Source organism: Mus musculus, chromosome 15 (genome assembly GCF_000001635.26).
Source record: "Mus musculus strain C57BL/6J chromosome 15, GRCm38.p6 C57BL/6J".
Classification (NCBI taxonomy): Eukaryota; Metazoa; Chordata; class Mammalia; order Rodentia; family Muridae; genus Mus; species Mus musculus.
Genome location: NC_000081.6, coordinates 79,121,622 through 79,141,295, shown reverse-complemented (window position 1 = coordinate 79,141,295; position 19,674 = coordinate 79,121,622). Strand labels below are relative to the sequence as shown.

Sequence of the window (19,674 nt, the reverse complement as noted above, 5' to 3'; positions counted from 1 at the left end):
GACCAGACGCTAATGCGCGTGCGTGGAGGCGTGTCGCTAGTTACCATGGTAACAAGGAGCGATTAGTGAGGACGCTGACACTCTAGCTCCTTGGAGTTTCTCCGTGCGGAGGGCTCTGTCACGCCCAGGTCATCGCCTAAGGTGAGCGCTCCTCCCCGGACCGTCACGATAGGGACTGTGGTCACTGCGCTGTCCGGAGCCGAGGGGTCGGGCACCAGCTTCTCAGACTCCCAGGTTGCTCGTGATGAGAGGTCCGGATTGCGAAGCGTAACTAGGGCGAGTCATTGCTTCTCTCCCTCCTAGGGCCCTCCCATGGCTTCCCAGGAAAGGGTGGACTCGGTGACCAAAGGAACCGGGTTCCGCCGCTGCCGTAAGCAAGCAGGTTACACGCCGGGGACTTGTGAGCTGCTCAGAGGTCAGTGCATTAGGGGATCAACGACCCGAGCGGTGCGGTTTTTCCTTAAGAGCTTGGGATTCTGAAAGGTTCGGGGAAGAATCAAAGACCAGAGATGGAGAATTTTGGAATGGTTAGTTCATCTTTTACATGCACTTTCAATGAAGCCTATCTCCTCACTGCAGTGGGACCTTCACAGTACCAAATTCAATTCCCTTCACCAGGCTTAGACATTATACAGTCTTAGAGGTGTTTAGTGTCACCTTCTAAATGGTGAACACCACCAGGCAAAGAAACGTGCCTGTTTCTGCTCACAACTGTAGCTCCAGCCTCTGCTACATGAATGAGCATGTATGCACTTAATTATTCAACGACAAAAACCTAATGTGTGATTTGGATATTGTCCTAGGTACTAGGAATAGAGTGTTGAGAGGATTGCAAAGGACAACTCTTGCTCTCAGAAAACTGATAACACAGGAGGGTAACAAGAAAAATGAACAGGAGAAAATTATAGAGCTGAAGGTGTTGCTCAGTGACAGAGTATATTCTAGGCAGATGTGGAGTCTGGGTTTCAGCCCCAGCACACCATACACAAAAAAGTCTGTGTGTGTTACAGTTGGAGAGCTGGCTCAGTGGTTAGGAACATGTACTGCCCTTTGAAAGCTCATTCCCCAGCACCCATGTTAGCCAGTCACCAAAAAAGTGTGTGTGTCTTAGGCATATGTAATGGGAGGATTGCCTGAGCCCAAGAAAAGCTAGCCTAGATAATATAGTAAGAACCTATCCTTGAAATAAAATAAGGACTGGAAAGATGGCTCAGAGATTAAGAGCACTGGCTATTCTCAAGGACCCAAGTTCAATCCCCCACAACCATATCAGGTGGGTCAAAGCAATGTGTAACTCTAGCTTCCTATGAGTCAGTGCCTTTCCCTGCCCTCCACAGGCAGCCATACACGCATAGCTACACACTCACGCACGCGCGCGCGCACACACACACACACACACACACACACACACGACCTTTTATTTTTTAAGATTTGTTTGTTTATTTATTATGGATAGTGTTCGGCCTGCATGTATGCCTGCAGGCCAGAAGAGGGCACCAGATCCCATTACAGATGGTTGTGAGCTTCCACGTGGTTGTTGGGAATTGAACTCAGGACCTCTGGAAGAGCATCATATATGCTCTTGATATGTGAGTCATCTCTCCAGCCCACATACAATCTTAAAGGGAGAAAAGCTGCATATAGTGGCTCATGTCTTTGATTCTAGCACTCTGAAGAAAGAGGTGGGTGAGTCTTTGTGAGTTAGAGGCTTGCCCAATGTACATACCAAATTTCAGGACAGCCAGGCTACAAAGTGAGACCGTTTCTATAAATAAACAAATAAATAAAAAGAGAAATAAAAAAAGATAAATTAATGAATAAATACAAGAAAAGGAAAAGAACCTTAAGTGACAGGCACTCTAAAGAAGATGGAGTAGGCAGAGGAGTGGAGGAGCTCAGTGCAGAATGGAGGGGGGGGGCGGGCAAGGGCGGGACCTGGTGGGATGAGGTGTGTCTGCTGAAGCTCCAGACGTCAGCCCCGGCTTTATTTTGCAGTTATGATGAAGGAGTCTAAACTGACAAACTTCCAGCAACGCCACATCATGGACACCATGAAAAGTAAGGGCAGTCACTCTGACGCTAGAGACTTTCTGGGCGAAGGAACCAGGGATACTTTTTTTTTTTTTTTTTTTTTTTTCTTGAGACAGGGTTTCTCTGTGTAGCCCTGGCTGACCTGGAACTTTGTAAACCAGGCTGGCCTCGAACAGATCTATTAGAAGTCTGCCTGCCTCTGCCTTCCAAGTGTTAGTTTTGACAATGAGTGCCACCATGCCTGGCTCAGAAATACATTTTCAATGTCGCTCTATATGAAAGGGATGGGGAGTTCATACCGCAAGTTCTTGACAGCCATGGCTACACAGTGAGATCTCGTCTCATTAAAAAGGGTTCAGTAAGCCGGGCAGTGGTGGTGCACGCCTTTAATCCCAGCACTTGGGAGGCAGAGGCAGGCAGATTTCTGAGTTTGAGGCCAGCCTGGTCTATAGAGTAAGTTCCAGGACAGCCAGGGCTACAAAGAGAAACCCTGTCTCAAAAAAACCAATACAAAACAAAACACAAGGCTGGAGAGATGGCTCAGTGGGTAAGAGCACTGACTGCTCTTCCAGAGGTCCTGAGTTCAATTCGCAGCAACTACATGGTGGCTCCCAACCATCTGTAATGGCATCTGATGCTCTATAATGGAATCTGATGCCCTCTTCTGGTGTGTCTTAGGACAACTACAGTGTACTCATATACATTAAAAAAAAAAAAAAATTCCTGGGGTGGTGTGGAACACAGGTTTAAATCCAGCATTTGGGAGGCAGAGGCAGGAGGATTTCTGAGTTCCAGGACAGCCTGATCTACAAAGTGAGTTCCAGGACAGCCAGGGCTATACAGAGAAACCCTGTCTCGAAGAAAAAAAAAAAGTTTGTCTCAAACTTGTCTCAAAAACAAACAAAAAACAACCAAATGAAAAAGGGGGGAGAGTGAGGCAGGCTCTCTAGCTCTCTAGCTCTCTAGCTGGCTCAGGCTCAGTGGTTAAGAGCAGGTGCGGCTCTTGTAGATGACCTGAGTTCAGTTCTCAGTTCCCACGTGGGCTGACAGTCACCTAAAACTCCAGTTCCAGAGCCTCACTGGGCACTGTGTGTGTTTATATGTGTGTATGATGTATACACACATAACTAAGAAAATAAGTTTTTGTTTTGAGACAGGGCTTCTCTGTGTAGCTCTGGCTCTCCTGAGACTTGCTCTGTAGAACAAGCTGGTCTCAGACCCCCCTATGGGTACCAGACACACACACAGTATACATCCATATATGCAAGCTCTCCTACACATAAAATAAAAACAAAACTTAAAAGACAAATCTTCCTTGAAGCTTCATGGCTTTGGCGGCTTCCCTGGGAATTCACTCTGCCTGTCTTACTAAAATCTACTGTTGTTAAAGAAACCCAGTCTCAAAAACAAAATAAAACAAAATAAAAACAAAACTAAACTAAACTAAACCAAAACAAAACAAATCAAAACCAAAAAAAAACCCCTAAGTTGTTTTGAGCTTGGTTCAAACAACCAACCCCTCTCCTTCCCCTGAACACCAGCAGCGCGGCGGCCATAACTAGTTACTGTGTATGCACCCAGGGAAGAGGAGGTAGAGCCGGAGCACAGGATCATCCTGAGAACAAGGGCATCCTCTCAGGTCTGTGAAGGAACCCTAACCACTCTTCTCATCTGTTACTGCCTGGGCCCAGCTCCCCACCGATGCTGTGTCCCATTCGAATAGCTGTTTTCCTTGGCCATGAATGAGACTTTCAACAGCAAGCAAAAGAGGCAACCCTTCCCCAGAACTTCCAACATTCCAACAATGGATTCCTACATTGCAGAATAAAATCATCTTTCCAGAAACTTCCCTATGTTCTGATCTCCACCCTCTACTCCATTAGCCTCTCGGCTGCTGCCCAGGCCCCCCCTCAGCACCTCTTCACTGTTTTCTGTTTGTTATCCTCCCACAGGAGCCTTCTCTGATAAACACTGACATCTAGGCTGACGTTCTGCCTCCCAGGCAGAAGGCAGTAGATTTTGTCCCACATAATGGTGTGGCGGCGCATAGCTGTAATCCATGGACTTGGAGGACAGAGGCAGGGAGCTCATCCTTAGGGCGTTGGGAGGCCACTCTGGACAGAGACCCCACCTTAAACAAAAGGAAAGACCCAAGACCCTGGGCTGGTGAGACCGTTAAACAGGGAAAGGTGCCAAGTTTAACAACCCTGAGTTTGATCCCTGGGACAAACATGGCTGGAGAACTGAGTCCCATAAGTTGTCCTCTGATCCCCACAATAATGCTGTATCAAATGTGTCCACATTTATATTTATTACATACACAAAAAAAGTTTTTAAATAAAAAACAAAGGCCCACACTGCAGATTCAGTGTATAAGAATGTTTGTTTATTGCAGCATTGTCGGAAGTAGTAAAAATCCAGCCAACAACAAAAAAAGAAACAAAATACCCAGAGACGATCAGACTGTCCAGAAGTACACTAGCTGAATAAATAATGTAACCATTCTAACCACTAGTACATAGCTATCAAAAAATAAGTTACGTATGAATGTGCTTATAGGAAGTTGGCCTTGATAAACGGGTGAGAAAAGGATCTGTTATTGACCACATGGTATGATCCAGTGTAAGAACCGAGTGTGCGCAGACCAAAGGAAAACACCCTTGGATATGTTCTAGAAGCATCAAGAACAAGGAGCAACCACCTAATAAGCAGCTACCTTATTTCCTCTGAGAAGCAAGCCCAACAGGTGGCCCCACTTGCTCCTTGTGTTCCCAGGAGGAGCCCCTCTGCCCCTGCAGTGCAACCCTACATCCAGCCTGAGGGGCTCTCCCTCCAAGAAGGCAGCCTCAGCCATCTACCTGCCTCCCATTCTGGCCACCCACTCTCACCTCAGGCCTGCCAGCTTGTGCCAAGCCAATGGGGCGTACAGTCGTGAACAATTCAAGCCTCAGGCCACCAGTAAGTGCTGGGCTTAGGGCTCTTTTCGGGGGTCACATCAGCCTGGGACAGCATCATTCAAGCAAGCTGGTAACAAACCCGGGCAGGAAACCAGTCAGGTGGCCCTCTTTATCTTCCTATAACTTTTTTCAAATTAATCCAGTTTTCCCAATCTCAGAGGGACATGTGGCTGTCAGCTGCTTATCCTCCTGTTCCCTCAAGTCCATCTCCTATGCATCTGAGTCCACATCTGGGAGCCCCTCCTCTTCTAACACTGCCTTTGGCCCAGACCCACTAACACCCTCCTCTCCCCCCAGTTCCTTACACACAGGCCACTTGGGTGGCCTGCGGTTCTGGGTTACTCATTAGTTCTGCACTGGTGCTTGTTCTCGGTTGTTTCCACTGCTAGCCTAACACGCTCTGCTCAGAAACAGCCAAAGAAGTGTGGGATCTGCAGAGGCCCACTCCTCATAAACGAGACACCCGCAGTGCACACAGCCGATGGGAACACGGGAACAGGCCTTGCTCTACACATTAGCAAAATCATTTCTGGGCCCCACAGGAGATCTGGAGAAAGAGAAACGAAGACTCCAAAATATCTTTGCCACTGGGAAGGACAAGGAGGAACGGAAAAAGGTTCCCCACGTGCGGCAAGAAGACCCAGCTCCAGAGCTGGACCGGTTTGATGAACGTGAGCCACCGTGTGTGTGTGTGTGTGTGTGTGTGTGTGTGTGTGTGTGTGTAGAACTGATGGGGCTAACAAGAGTGACATGGCTTGATAGACATGTCCCACCGGTGTCCCTCAGAGACCATGCATGGCTGGGGCTCTATGCACGCCTACCCTGTGCATTGACAGCCCCTCTCCTCTGTGCAGTGGTGAAAGAAATCCAAGACAGGAAAGAATTCTTGGCTGCCATGGAGGCTCTGGGGCAGGGCAGGCAGTACCGCAGCATCATCCTGGCTGAGATCTCCCAGGTAGGAGAGCCCACCCAAGGGGAGGGTGGAAGCAAAGGGGAGGAGCCCCAGCCAGCACCAGGACAGTTAGCTAGATGTCTAGGGTGTCCTGCCTGCCATGACAGCAGCTCTTTCTGGTGGCTCTCTGCAGAAACTACGGGAAATGGAGGACATTGATCGCAGGAGGAGCAAGGAGCTGAGGAAAGCCCTCGCCACCACTTAACCCAAGACAAGGGCGGGCTCACCCAGTGAGACTGCCAACCCGGCACAACAGCCAGAACCAGTGCCCTTCACTCTGCCACACAGCACCCATCCCAGGCCTGCCCACCCATGGGGGCTGGGCCACGCCAGATCATGACATGGCTTTGTCCTGTGGCATGAAACAGTGTCCTAGTCACTGCCTGGGGATGCAGAAGCCGCAGAGTAGTGTCATAGCTACTGTGTTTCTTTCTCTAGGGAAAAGCCCCAGGCACACCATGGCGATGCCCAGGCTCACCCACCTTGGACATGTGCCTAAGGGCACCCTCTCTGTGGCTCTCCTGATGTCACAGCTGGCCTCAGGTGCTCTGTTTTGCCTTTCTGAACCAAAAATTAAACATGACTCTTTCCTCCCTTAGATCTTTCCCTTAGGATCTAAGTCTTTGCCTTCTTGTAGCCTTGGGCAAATGTTTAACCACAACAATTAACTGGCCAATAAAACACATTTCACTTGCCCCTGACATGTGCCACCTTGTTTCCCCAGGGATAACACTTATGTGTTCGGAATCAGAACTTGTCCAGCACAGATGAGAATCTAACTTGGACCCCACCTGGTACCCCACCTGGTACACTGCACATCAGTGTCCTTTCTTTGGGCTGTTGACACTAAGCAGCCTGACCTTCACCAATATTTTCATTTCCCTGTCCCCATAAATATTTCCTGCACCTGCTGGAAGTTTCCCATAACTCTATTAGAACATATGACCTGTGTTCTTGTCCTAATAGAATAAACATGACTACTCTGCAGCAGCCAGCAGATAAGGGTTCAATCAGTCGGGGCAAGCCCTCTAATGTGCAGGCCTAGCACAATGGAAAACCCAGGACAAGTGTAGCCCACTGTGACAAACTCAACTTTGATGTCAGCATTTACAACTTGTGCCTGTAGGAGAACTGGATTCTGGATGTCTTCTGATGGGCCCATGTTGACAGGACACAGGTGACTATGAGAAAGGTTGTCCTGTTCACTGAGATACAAACTTTCCTTGACACAGAGACAGCCTGGTAGAGCCCTCTCCTGGGTTACAGCAACTGGGTCATAGGGCTCCTCTGAAAGACCTCTGAGGTGGTGGCCCTGGTTCCAGGACAGCAAGTGAATCTGGAGAGACTACCAAGGGGCACTGGCAACTGAGATACAGTGAGTTCCTTCCCAGGATGCACAAAGGGAGGGACTCTGAAGTCCCCGAGTGTAAGAACAGTGCTTAGACCATAAGCTGCCTGGCACAGTCCCCAGTGACAGACTGCCCAGACCACAAAAAGGAATGGGCCCATCATCCCCGGACGTGGGGAAGACAGAAAGCCTGACTGAGAGAACACCCACCCAAAGCATCCCTTCCAGGCTGACCTGAGTCAGTGCCCCAGCTCAGCCAGCAGCTCCCTGTGTGGTAATCCTGGGTTCCCACAGAGCAAAGGAGATGAGGGAGAGGAAACGGAACTGTCTTCAGCCCATTCCCTTCTGACACAGCACAGAGCGCTCTGAGGGGCTGGACTTGCAACCCTCATAAATACAGCTCCTGAGTGAGGTGACATGAGTTTCAAGGACATATGCGCTAGACAGGAAGGCAGGGACTAGGGGTCAGAGCTGGGAAGGCAGAAGCTAGGCAGCCAACCTTGCTGCTGGCCTGCTGCAAAGTACTCGAGCCCTTAACCAGGGCCTGCTGTGAGAAGGACTGTGGTGAGGACCCCATCTGACCTGGTTCAGGGAGAACAAGGAGAGCCACGGCCTCTGCCTGGAGCCTGCATCCCTGCTTGCTCCAGGCTGGCCACAGCATCTGGGGACAGAATCCAAGTGGGCAGGGCTAAGTCACAACTGGTTGGGACACAGGGAAGAAGGAAAAATCTTTAGCCCAGACCAGCTGGAGACCATGGAGGAGGGGAAAAGTCACCCAGAGACTCCCTCCCACGGTCATCGTCCCCCTTGGCAGGTCCCCCGGCAGCAGAGTGCTGCTGTGGCCTCAAGGCTCCAGGAGAGGAAAGGAAGGTGGCTTCCTTCGCTGTCAGCTCTTGTCCCCTGGGGCCTTGCTCTTGGCTTCTCGTTTATTCCCCAGAAACTTCAGCACCTTTATGGTCTTGAACTTGCCTTTCTTCTTACTGTCAGACTCGGCCTCTCTTTGGAAATCTGCAGCAAAGAACAAAGACACTCAGCCAGGGAGGGAGGGAGCACCTGGGTAGGATGGGGCAGTGGTCAGGGTCACTGATCAGGTGCGCAACCATCAAGGGCTCCAGTCGATCCGTGCACGGAGTCAGGTCACTCACTATACCCAGTCTCCCTTTTTCCCCTGAGATCCACATCTGCACAATCCGGGACCTCTGAGGGGTAGCCCACTTTTTACTTAATAGCTCAGGTCACCGGTACTGGGGTGCATTGCTCTATAGGCTACAACAGAAACACCAACTGTCAGGACCAGAGGACACCTCAGAAACCATATGCCTCAACCTCAAACTTTCCCAAGTAAACCGTGTGCCGTTGAAAAGAACCAACACTAACTGTGCTGCCCAGGGGCCTAACCTCAGGCTGGTGCTTTACAGTCAGTTCTGTAACCCTCAGCCACACCGGAAAGAGGCGCCATCACAAACAGGAGTGAGGTAAGGGCTGAAGAAACTGGCCCAGGTATTCAGCTCATGTGCGCAAGCTGGGACCAGAAGCCAGTCTGTCTCCAACCTCGGCCACATGGCCACACAGTGAGCCACCGGGGGAACTGAGGTCACACCCCAATCCCCAGCCCTCAGGGCTGCATCCTTTAGCCACTACAGGTGCTCTGATCCTGAGCAGGCTCTAGGTTCCCAGACCCCCAAGCCAGCTTGCAGAGCAGAGGGCAAAACCATCCAGGGCCTAGGCCCCCTCGTAGACCACAGTCCTCCTGTGGGCACAGAGAAGTCCCTGGCCTCCCTCCCTTCAGAGACTGGGAGTTTGTATTACAGCCAAGCACCCCTTGGGGCTGCTCAACCTTCCATTTCAGGCTGCAAACCCAGGCTGGAGCCCCCAGGTAGGTGCTGCCCCCCTCGGGATGCACCTCACCTTTCTTCTTGATCATAGTTTCCAACATCTTGTCTTCCTCCTCTTCCCTGGGTAAAAAAGAGAAGCTGAGTGTCCACAGCAGGAAGGAACCAGGTAACCTGTGGGTCCCTCCCAACCTCCAGGCCCCACAGGACAGGGCAAGCATGAGGGCAAGCCCTCTTGCAGGCTCCGCCGGGAAGTTGCTCCCCCCACGGGGTCCTAGGCAGGACACCTCTGCCGGTCCTCGTCCAGGCAGTTCACGATGGCATCTCGCTGCTCGATGAGGGTCATGAGTTCCTGCATCAGCACCTTCTCTCTGGCCCGATCCTCATCTGTCCAGTCCTTTTCTGCCAAAGGAGAAAGCCGGCCATACTGCTCTAGTCACACTGGGCTCCTCAGAGGTGGCCACACCCCCAGCCTCCTGCTGAGGTGAAAGTGACTCACAGTTGGCAAAAGGAGCCAAGGACATTCTGTGACTTGGGGCCATTCCAGCCTTCCAAGTTCCCGGGTGAATGAAGAGGTAATACTTCAGTCACAGAGACAGACGGTAAGAACCAGTCTGAGGACAGGCGTGGGGCAGAGACAGGGCTAGCAGCTCCTACACAAAGGAAGAAACCCCAGCCTCTGGGCCTGGTTTTCTATAACCTCAGCTGTAAAATGGCAGCGATGGGTGATGACGTCAGCACATAGGAGAGAGTTCAGAGCCCTGCACCCTCCCATGGTTCTGTGGTCTCTTTCTATCAACAGAGATGGATCAGTACATGCCACAACCGTGGACAAGTTAAGCTGAGCACTCTTTCTTCTCCATTCCCCAACTCAGCCCTCAGCCCACCCGAGGTTCCCACCATGCCCGGAGTCAACAAATATGTGGGTTCTAAAAATCAGACTTGGAGGCTGGGCAGTGGTGGCGCATGCCTTTAATCCCAGCACTCGGGAACAAAGGCAGGTGGATCTCTGTCAGTTTGAGGCCAGCCTGGTCCACAGAGCAAGTTCCAGAGCCCTTACTAAGCAACCTCCCTACTGCTATTTTTCCGTTTTCATGACAGGCTCCCATGGCCCGGGCTGGCCAGAGTCGGCCAGGCTCCTAGCTCTCCGGGTCCCAGGCTCACCTGGCTTGTTGAGAAGGCACCGGAGCTCGAACTCCACATCAGCCTGGCGCTGCTCCAGGTTCTGCTGCTTGAAGCTGAAGGGGGAGGGGGGGAGAGGAGGTGAGCACTTCTGCTAAGTGCTCAGCTGCAGGCAGTGCCATCATGGCAGACTGCACAAATTCCCGGTTCTCCTCAGACCCCAGCGGGAAGCAGGTAGGGCAGGCAGGACTCACACATAGATGAGCTCCGACTCTCGCCGCACTAGTAGGTGCTTCTCATGGATGAGTTTGAACCAGTCCACCAGCATGTCGTCCTCGCTGCCCTCTGGAAGCCAGATCTCCACTAAGGCCAGAGCTCGCCCCGCTCCCAGCTCTGCATTCCCAGGTTGAGGGGCCCCCCACAACCCACAACCCTCAGCCAGCTCCTCTCTGCAGCCCCCTCACCATTTGCTCCGCCACGCAGCTTCTCCTCCAACAGAACCCCACTGTGTTCCAGGGCATCCAGCTGGCGCTCAATATTGTCCATCTCACCGTAGATGTCCTCCTCGGGAATGTACTGGTCAGCCTGGACCTGCCCAGCAATATTTCGGTCACCTAGAGAGCGGTGGCCCTCCCCTGCACCGGCTCTCCTCTGACTCACAGGGTCCCCTAGCCATTGCAGACTCTAGGAACCCAGGTCCTGTCCCCCAAGGAGATTGACAAAGCACCGTGGGTTTAGGGAAGGGACCAGAGTGGGGATGGCCAGGAACCCTTCATGTCAAGATCTGACAGACTCCTCCAGAGAAGCCCAAGTCCCTGCTCCACAGAGAAACCTCTCCCTGCCCTGTCACTCAGGAGGGGTTCTCTGTTGGGCAGTGAGCTAGTGGAACAGGTTACAGAGAACCCTGGGGGCTCCCTTCTGAGAAGCACAAGTTTCTCCACGCTCACTCTCTGCACTTGAACTGTTAGACCCCAACACCCACCCACTGCTCCTGGATATGCAGGATCCCTAGGCTAAGTCCAACAGGACCATACATGGGCCCCAGAAGCCGAAGGCTGAGGGGAGAGTGCTGGGCCCAGGCCAGCTGAGTTTCAGGGTCTCTGCTGGCACCTTGCGTTTGATGAGTGGAAAGCCGTGTCCGGGGGCAGGTGGCCTCACAGGCTTGGCTCCTTTGGTGGCCTTCCTTACAGTTGGAGACGCGGAGGGAGATGGTTTCCGGTTGAAAGGATTCTCCTTGCAGGAAGACTGAAGGTAGACAAGACAGTTAAGTCAGAGAAGTCTGATCATATAGGACTATGGAAAGCAGGCCAGGTCCCAAGTGGCAGGAGGAGAGGAGGGCCCAGGCAAGAACAGAATCCCCCAAGTTCCATCTCTCCACACTCATTCGGCAAATGGTTACACTTCCAGACTGCTTCCCAGAGTCAGCTCTCACACAGTACACGCCTTACACACCTTACACGCCTTTCTGCTCAGGCTACGGCTGGGTGAAAACGGCTCTGTGTGAGCCAGATGTGGTGCAGAGCGGGGGAGGGGGGGAGTGTAGCTGGGGAGGGAGAGAGAGAGGCAGGAAGATCACTGTGAGTTCAAGGCCAACCTGGCCTACATGGTGGAAAAAAAGAAACCTTCTTCTGAATGTAGGAGCCGGGGCTGAAGGGTTGAGCAGGAGATTAGAGGGTGGGAAATTAAAATAAACAGAATGCATTTCATATGTCTGTGGTACTGTCCAAAAAGCAAAGCTAAATAAAGGGAGTTTATTGTTGTTGTTGTTTTTTAAGTTGGTTTTTAGGATTTTGTTTTGTTTTGTTTTCTCTTCCTCCCTCCCTCCCTCCCTCCCTCCCTCCCTCCCTCCCTCCCTTCCTTCCTTCCTTCCTTCCTTTGCTCTTTCTTTTTTGTTTTTTTGAGACAGGGTTTCTCGGTGCAACCCTGGCTGTCCTGGAACTCACTGTGTAGACCAGGCTGGCCTCGAACTCAGAGATCACCTGCCTCTGCCTCTGGACTGCTAAGATTAAAGGTGTACAACACCACCACCTGATTAAATAGTTTAAACAAACAAACAACAACAACAAAAACCAGAAGAAAAGAGAGCTGGAGAGATGGCTCAGCAGTTAAGAGCACCAACTGCTCTTCCAGAGGTCCTGAGTTCAATTCCCAGCAACCACATGGTGGCTCCCAACCATCTGCAATGGGATCCTGTGCTCTCTTCTGGGGTGTCTGGAGACAGCTAGTATACTCATATACATAAAGTAAGTCTTCCTTTAAAAGGGAGCGCTAGTGTAACAAATACAAAGCTCCAACTGCTTCTGCTTCTCTCCTCCTCCCAGTAGTGGGACTGGGTTCCTTAGGAGACCCCTGGGCTTCTGCCCTCCCTCCCATAATACCAACACCAGTCTAGCCAAGCCTCTGAGCCCTCTCAGGCTTGTTAAACCACAGAACAGACTCAAGACAGCCTCCCACACAACCCTTGCTTGCATTACAAATGGAGCTGGGCAGGCTGCCGAGAGTGCGTGAGAGCAGATACTCCTCTTCCTGAAGTCCAGAGTCAGGGTCCCAGCACCCACATCAGACAGCTACCAAACACCTGTCACTCTAGCTAGCTCTTGGGAATCTGACATGCCGCCCTCTGCTGGCTACAACAAGCACTGCACTCTCATGCACAAACCCACACAGAGACACACAGAATTTAAAATGAACAAGGAAATGTATGAATAATGGCCCTGGGAGGGAGCTTTAAGCCCCCCTAGCACTCCACTTGCCACCACCAAGACACCCAAGAGGCTTTTCAGAACAGTCCGGAAACTCGGCAGTACCTAGTGGCTTACTGTCAGAAGCAGGCCTTCTCAACATCACACAGCAGGTGACAGAGCCTGCATAAGTAGATGGATGTGGCCCACAGAGGGCCAGGCACATAGGTAGTCTGGGCCAACAATGTCAGCTACAAAGACAGCCACCTTACATGTGTTGTTGAGCCACACTATGTGTAAGACTGGACAAGCCCGGGGGCTGAGAAACAAGTGAGCCTAGAACTATAGAACCTGTCGAAAGCCAGATGCCCAGAGAGACCCTCCCCTCCTCATGTCCTCTTCACCTCTAAGAGGAGACAGAGACCAGCGAGGGTCAAGGGTTGGGCCTGGTCTGGCCTCCTCCATAAGCACCCCCCACCCCACAGCCCACAAAAGAGGAACCCAGGAGGTGGGTCCTGGGCTCTTGAGCCTGACGGGTGCTAACCCGGGCTCCTACAAAGCAGTATGGCTACAAATGGGAGTCATTTCGGAACCTGCTAACCAGACAATGGACTGCTCAAGAACAGAGACCTCTGTGTCCTCAGGAGCCCCACTGTCACACGCACACAGGAGCTGGTCAGCCAGAGGTGCATGCAGTCTCCCCTGAAGGAGAGCAATGAAGCTCCTATTTGAGCTTCACTCGAGATTACACTCTAGAGCAATGAAACGCCTGTCTCCTCGTGTACACTGAGCGCCCAGAGAGGACAAGGACAGCATCTTAATGCAACATGCCCAAGGCATGCTATCAAGGAAGCCAGTGAGTGCAGGGGTAGATGAGGTATAGGTGACGGGCAGAGGGTGTAGAGATGCATGGTTCTGTGTCCCACAGATAATGATAGGTATGGCCACTCAAGCTGGAGTCGGGCGTCTGTGCCCTGTGACAAGACGCGCACCCACTGGCTGGAAGGAAGACAGCTTCTGGCACCCCTGGAGCACTCACCTTGATTTGCAGCTGTGGGGATGCGCTCCCCACGGGAGGGGCAGGGTTCCGGTCTCCAGCCAACAAGAAGGGGGTGGGGGTGGCACCACTGAAGGGCTTGGTAGAATGGGTACCCGCGCTGCCCTTCGTCCTGGCCTGCAGCATTTGTTCACCACTAGGCTGCCCTAGCTCCCCAGAAGACGACAGGGAAGAGTTGGCTGAGGGGGTGACAGAGTTCCCAGAGGTGCCAGGGGTACCAGGCACGTGCACAGCAGGATCCGAGGAGCTCTTGGGTACGGCAGGCGGCTCCAAAGGCTCTGCATTGGCAGTGTGACTGGAGCTCTCGGATGACAGACTCTCCACGCTAAGGGCTGGTGATGGCGTAGCTGAAGGAGGTTCTGAGTGTGACAGGCGGGAGGCGTGGATAGCTGTTCAAATGAGTAAACCAGCAAAATCAAGAGGTGGAAAGGACTTCTGTCCTGACCCAACACACCCTGCTCCCAGAGCTGAGGGGATCCCCGGACACCAAGTTCTTCCCCATCTGGATGGGCAAGAGGCCAGAGAACACCAAACTCCTGCAAGGACCCGTGTTACAAATGAATCCACCTTCAGACCCACTTTGTATCCCGATGCTCTAGTGTGCCACCTTGTGGCACATCTATGTATAGCCCTGGCTGTCCTGGAACTCCTTCTGTAAACTAGGCTGGCCTTGAACTCAGAGATCCACCTGCCTCTGCCTCCCAGTGCTGGGATTAAAGGCGTGCGCCACGGCTGCCATGCTTGGCCCTAACCTAACTTCTCATCCGGCTAGACAGCTGTCTCCACTCCTCAACCTGTCCCACATGCTGCTGGGCAGGTGGAGACTCTAGAACGAGGAAGGCAGGGAGAGTGTGGGGTGGCCTCGGCCTCTGGAACAGAGACTGGAAGGAAGGCACCAGCAGAGGAAGCGCTAACACTTGCTGCAGCCAGTGCTGGGCCAAGCACTGCCAGGTGCAGCTTTATGCTCCTGCAGATGAGGACCACGCCTCCATAGCCTGTCATCATACTTTCCGGATGAAGCCACGGACTCAGGAAAGAATTCTCCCTAGCTAGGGTCATCTTTGACCCTGTCTTTGTCCAACTTCAGAGCTCATGACCCCAAACCCACCTGGCGAGGGGACTCAGACCATGAGAGCATTTGCCTGTAATTGTTCCTAAAAGGCACTTGGTCCCACTGAGTGTTAAAAGGCAGCCACAGCCTAGGGGTGGGAAGGGGACCAAGAGTTTAAGACAAATCTGAGGTAAAGCCCAAATATATGGTGTGCTGTGCCAAAGGGACCACTGGGCAGGAGAGGCACAGCACCCAGAGCTGACCCCACAATGAAGAGACTAAATAGCCAAGTAGGAGCCATGCTGCTCACTGGCTGGAGAGACAGAGACACAGGGAGGCAGGGGTTCAAGTTAATGCCAGCCTCCTCATACCTTTCAGAAGCCCAGTGCAGAGCCATGCCATGCACCTCCCTGACTGCCCCCAACTGATTTAGCCTAACAAGAAGTGTTAAAAGCTGGGGTACAAATTCTGCCTCCAGTGCTTCAGCTTCAGTAATGCCAGCCCACTCCCAGCCTGCTCTGGGATGAGATGGGAGACCATGCACCCCACAGTGTACAAACAGGTAAGGAAGCTCTGCTCCCTGCACTTACCAAGTGGGGAAGCACTGGGTGCTCTCGGGGCAGGGCGCTTCTTTGTCTTGGGGCTGCTGGTAGGAGTGATGCCGTACCAGGGGTGCAGGGACTTGGGGGTGGCCTCTGACGGGGCAGGCGCAGGGCTGGGTACTGGTGGGGCTGGAGATGGGCTGGGTACTGGTGGGGCTAGAGATGGGCTGGGTACTGGTGGGGCTGGCTCTCCTTCTTCTTCCTCTTCTTCCTCAAAGGGGTTGTAGGGCTTGGGCTCTGGCTCAGTTCCCGAGCTTTTCTGGGTCTGCTCCTCCAGGCCTCCGTCCTCCACCTGCCTATAGGCCTGACTCAGTGGCCCAGGACCACTGCTGGGCGGCTGGGGGGCTGGCTTCTTCTTTGGCTCTGTCTGCACCAATGTGATCCATGGGGGATCCTTCCTTGGCGCTGCCATCCTAGAGGGAGGCCAAGGCAAGGGGTCAGCCTTCCCTCTAGGAAGATTCGGTCTGTGCCAATGGGGAGGAGGAGAAACTGAGTCCTGTATTTTCCCAAGCCCAGCCTCAGGGTCAGGTCAAGCACAAAGCTGAAATGGGTTAGAGCACCCACATCCCAATAGGGCACCCTCAAGTCCAGAGAAGACAAAACCTTCAACCACACAGCCACTGTTAATCCAGTCCCAAAAAGGGGCTGTGTGACATCACCCTATGCCTCAGGCTCATCAGCTCCATGGAGATGTTACTAACATTCCCTGTCTCATGGGGCCGTGATTAGAGTTCTACATCCTGCCCGAGTATGGCCACACACTAGGAGCGGCACAAATGTTCCCCAGCAGGATGCTGTAGCCCCTCACAGGGCAGCCATCCTGACGAGGACAGTTCAGTCAGAAGCATGTCCTCCCCAGAGATGGGGAGCAGAGATCCAGGCACAAAGCTAAGCTTTTCCAGGCCTTTCTGCACTCTATCAACGAGGCCTGGACTCCCACGTCATGCAGGAAGCGCAGGCTTGTGGAGATGAAGTAACCCTAGGCCGTCTCCACCTGAGCACACGTCAGGGATGTGGCTGTCCTTCCTCATCCACACAGGAGCCTCCTTGTGGGCCCTAGAAATACCCCCTCCCCCACTGAGGCCTGTAGGGGGGCCAGCATACCTCTCTGACAGCTTGGGTGTCCCTCTTGGCTTGGGAACAGGCGGTTCCTGTAGTCTTCCTAGACATGAAAGGACAGTGAGCCAGGCCCTCACGGCAGCTAGGGTGCTATGACCTACGTGGCGGGTCACAGACCAGGGTGACCACAGCCCCTCCCTGCCCAGCTCTCAAGGAGATTGGATGAGATGGAAAGGTGAATGGGAGAATGGTCAGTCAGAGGCTGACCAGGCCTCTGGCGGGGCCCAATTGCATGTTAGTTAAGTCCCAACCCAGATCCCCTCAGTCACTTGCTCTAGGGCATCTATCCAGGTGCCACCTTCTCCTGGAAGCTTCCCTTGACTCCTACTTCCATCCACCCCAGCAGTATGACTTCCTGTGCCTGTCACCCTCGGACACTGGTTCCTCCAAGAAAACATAAAAAGGTCCAAATATGATCTGTGTCCCCAGTGCCCAAACCTAAGTCAGCCTCCAGAAGTGCTGAGTGGATTCAAACACTCAGAATGTTCTGGCGCAAGTCCCCAGGCGCTCTCTCTCCCTTGGGCCTGCATTGCCTTCCCTGACTGATATGGAATGCTCAACGTATCTCGGGTTTCCAGAGTATGATCCCACTAGCTCACACCATACATGGAGGTCATCGAAGAATATGCTGCCAACAGCAAGCCACGAGTCTCCACTGCAGTCCAGATAAGCCCAGGAAACCACCTGACCCCAGGCCCCTAGCTGGCTAGACCAGTGGATCTCAGCCTTCCTAATGCTGCAACTCTTTAATACAATTCCTCATGTTGTGGTGATCCCCCCAAGTATAAAATTATTTTTGCTGCTATTTCATAACTGTAATTTTGCTATTACAAATCATTGTGTAATTGTCTGTGTTTTCTGATGGTCTTAAGCGACCCTCCCGTGACAGGGTTGGTTTGACACCCACAGATTGAAAACCACTGCCCTGGACAGACACCAGGCATACATGATGTGGGTGTGAGGTTGCCTGGAGCGTGCCTGGGGACGAGCCAGGAAACATACAACTGACATCAATATGCAGTCTCAGAGACACTCAGGACACGTGTGTACAACTGCCACACTCCAATCTGCTAGACAGAAATGTCATGCACATGGACAGCTCGGGCCGGCCTGTGGCTTGAGCTGTGCCAGTTTGGAGAAAGTGGCATGAAAAGGCACAAGGTGGCTGACAGGTGACAGCATCACACTGCACATACAGGTACTGGCTCAAAAAGCAGTTCACGGGGCTGGCAGATGCCTCAGCAGCTAAGATCACTTGCTGCTTTTTCAGAGGACCTGAGTTCGGTTCCCAACACCCATAACGGGTGGCTTACAACAACCCAGAACCCCAGCTTCAGGGGACCCAATGTGCACCGCTCTTCTCGCTCTTCTGGACTTGGTAGGCACCTACACTCACAAGCACACAGTAACACCCCCCCCCCCACACACACACACACAGAGTTTAAAATAAATCGTTAACAAAGGGGGAGGGAACTGACAATGTTCCTGGCTATTTACATGCCAACGAGAGAGGACACACCCAACCAGCATGCCCCGTCCAGCTGGACCCTCACTCACCGTTCACAAGGCCACTGCTGACACTCTGCTCCACCGTGCCATCTTGCTGCAGGCTAGACCGAGGCCTTGGCGTTGGGGGAGTTAAGGCTGAACTCTCGGAAGCCTTCCTGGGGGCAGGTGTGGGCCGGCCACCAGGGGGACTGGCCAGTTCCTGGGGCTTGCTGGGAAGAGGTGGCTTGGTTGGGGTGTGGAACTGTACCTCGGAGCTGGCCTGGAGCCTGTCTGCCTCAGCCACTGCAGCCACACTCAGGCTTGGGTCATTATCCTCTGCATCTTTAGCTTCTGCCGCCGCTGGCTGCTGCCTTTGCTGTGAAAGGAGCCTAGTTCCTGACCGACTTCCCGGACCCAGCCTGGTGCAGCGTTCTGCACACACAAAGGTGCCTTCTTCGGGCCCACTACTGTAAGAGCCTGGGACCAGCGTGCTGGAACACTGCCGACATCTGCAGAGGACAAGGCAGGTGTTCCCTTAGCAGGGCAAGCTGGCTAGGCCCTGGGTAAGCCCTCCTTCAGAGACCAGTTTCTCCCTCATTCCCTCCTTCACCTACCAGGCCCATCCTGGCTCCATACCCTGCACTTCCCAGAAAAGAAAGAACATGGCAGCTGTCGGAGTCAGAGGGGAACAATAAACCATGTCAAATTAGCAACAGGAATTGTGAAACGCGCCCATGCTGCAAGGGCAAGAGGCGATGGTGGCCCAGGGGAGAAGGCCACCAGCCAGTGACTCAGGAAGTCACCCTGGCTTCCCACCTTGCCAGATTTGTTTTGTTGAAGTTTTTGCTTGATTTTGTTTTTCAAGGCTGGGAACTGTGGCCAGGGCCTCAAAACTTGCTAAAGCCTTGTGCTACCCTGGGGCCACAGCTCAGGTTTATTGGTTTGGAGGTGGAACCCAGTGTCTTGTAAACACTAGATAAGCACTCTACCATCAAGTCACTCCCCAGCCTTTGGTTGGAATGTTTTTAATGAATACATACATAATAGAATCAAATACAATGTATCAGAGTGACTCGGTATCACTGGCTACAGGAAACTCTTGTACAGGCTCTGTGTCTACTGACACAAGTTTCCTGCCATGTATTTACATAGAGTTAACATCAAGATTTATTTATTTTATGTGTAGGACTGTTTTGCTTACATGTATGTCTACACACCACATGTATGCCTGGTCCCAGAGGAGGCCAGAAGAAGGCATCAGATCCCCTGGAACTAGATTATAGAAGGTTGCGAGTGGCCCTGTGGATGCTGGCGTGGAACCTGGGTCCACTGAAAGAGCAGCCACTATCTTAACCTCCGGCCCCTCTCGCCAGCCCCTCAAATGCATTCTTGAAAAGTCAGGTTTGGTGATGCACACTTTTGGTGGTGGCATTG

At 52.6% G+C, this 19,674-nt stretch overlaps 2 protein-coding genes across 9 annotated transcripts in view; one reads left to right on the top strand and one right to left on the bottom strand.

The window, feature by feature from the left end:
• The first annotated feature begins 44 nt into the window (after positions 1-44).
• Positions 45-6,641, top strand: 1700088E04Rik (RIKEN cDNA 1700088E04 gene). 4 transcript variants are annotated; one of them, NM_138581.2, is made up of 7 exons: positions 45-141; positions 304-415; positions 1,996-2,058; positions 4,807-4,989; positions 5,531-5,659; positions 5,843-5,943; positions 6,074-6,641. In NM_138581.2, the coding sequence occupies exons 2-7, from the start codon at positions 313-315 to the stop codon at positions 6,143-6,145; spliced, it is 651 nt and encodes a 216-aa protein (NP_613047.1). In that variant the 5' UTR covers positions 45-141; positions 304-312; the 3' UTR covers positions 6,146-6,641. The 4 variants fall into 4 exon arrangements, with proteins under 4 accessions (NP_613047.1, NP_001297505.1, NP_001297508.1 ...); NM_001310576.1 differs by lacking the exon at positions 1,996-2,058; NM_001310579.1 differs by lacking the exon at positions 4,807-4,989.
• The window catches only part of Micall1 (microtubule associated monooxygenase, calponin and LIM domain containing -like 1), a 28,351-nt gene continuing 13,072 nt past the window's right edge, over positions 4,396-19,674 (bottom strand). For 4 of the 5 annotated variants that reach the window (XM_006521022.4, XM_006521024.2, NM_177461.1 and 1 more), the window contains 11 exons: positions 18,310-18,749; positions 16,738-16,795; positions 15,622-16,046; positions 13,963-14,369; positions 11,353-11,487; positions 10,707-10,833; positions 10,497-10,587; positions 10,285-10,358; positions 9,408-9,522; positions 9,197-9,243; positions 4,396-8,296 (listed from right to left, as the gene is read on the bottom strand). In XM_006521022.4, coding sequence (XP_006521085.1) covers positions 8,175-8,296; positions 9,197-9,243; positions 9,408-9,522; positions 10,285-10,358; positions 10,497-10,587; positions 10,707-10,833; positions 11,353-11,487; positions 13,963-14,369; positions 15,622-16,046; positions 16,738-16,795; positions 18,310-18,749 — 2,041 coding nt within the window. In that variant the 3' untranslated portion in view covers positions 4,396-8,174. Of the gene's footprint in view, positions 8,297-9,196; positions 9,244-9,407; positions 9,523-9,619; positions 9,774-10,284; positions 10,359-10,496; positions 10,588-10,706; positions 10,834-11,352; positions 11,488-13,962; positions 14,370-15,621; positions 16,047-16,737; positions 16,796-18,309; positions 18,750-19,674 lie in introns of all 5 variants that reach the window. The other variant, XR_384014.4, reaches the window with a different exon arrangement.

Excerpts from the sequence above, each read along its gene's own strand:
- 1700088E04Rik (NM_138581.2), top strand. The coding sequence starts at position 313 with ATGGCTTCCCAGGAAAGGGTGGACTCGGTGACCAAAGGAACCGGGTTC. Across the intron at positions 2,059-4,806 it reads CATCATGGACACCATGAAAA|GAGGAGCCCCTCTGCCCCTG; the intron begins GTAAGGGCAGTC and ends TTGTGTTCCCAG. Across the intron at positions 4,990-5,530 it reads ATTCAAGCCTCAGGCCACCA|GAGATCTGGAGAAAGAGAAA; the intron begins GTAAGTGCTGGG and ends TGGGCCCCACAG.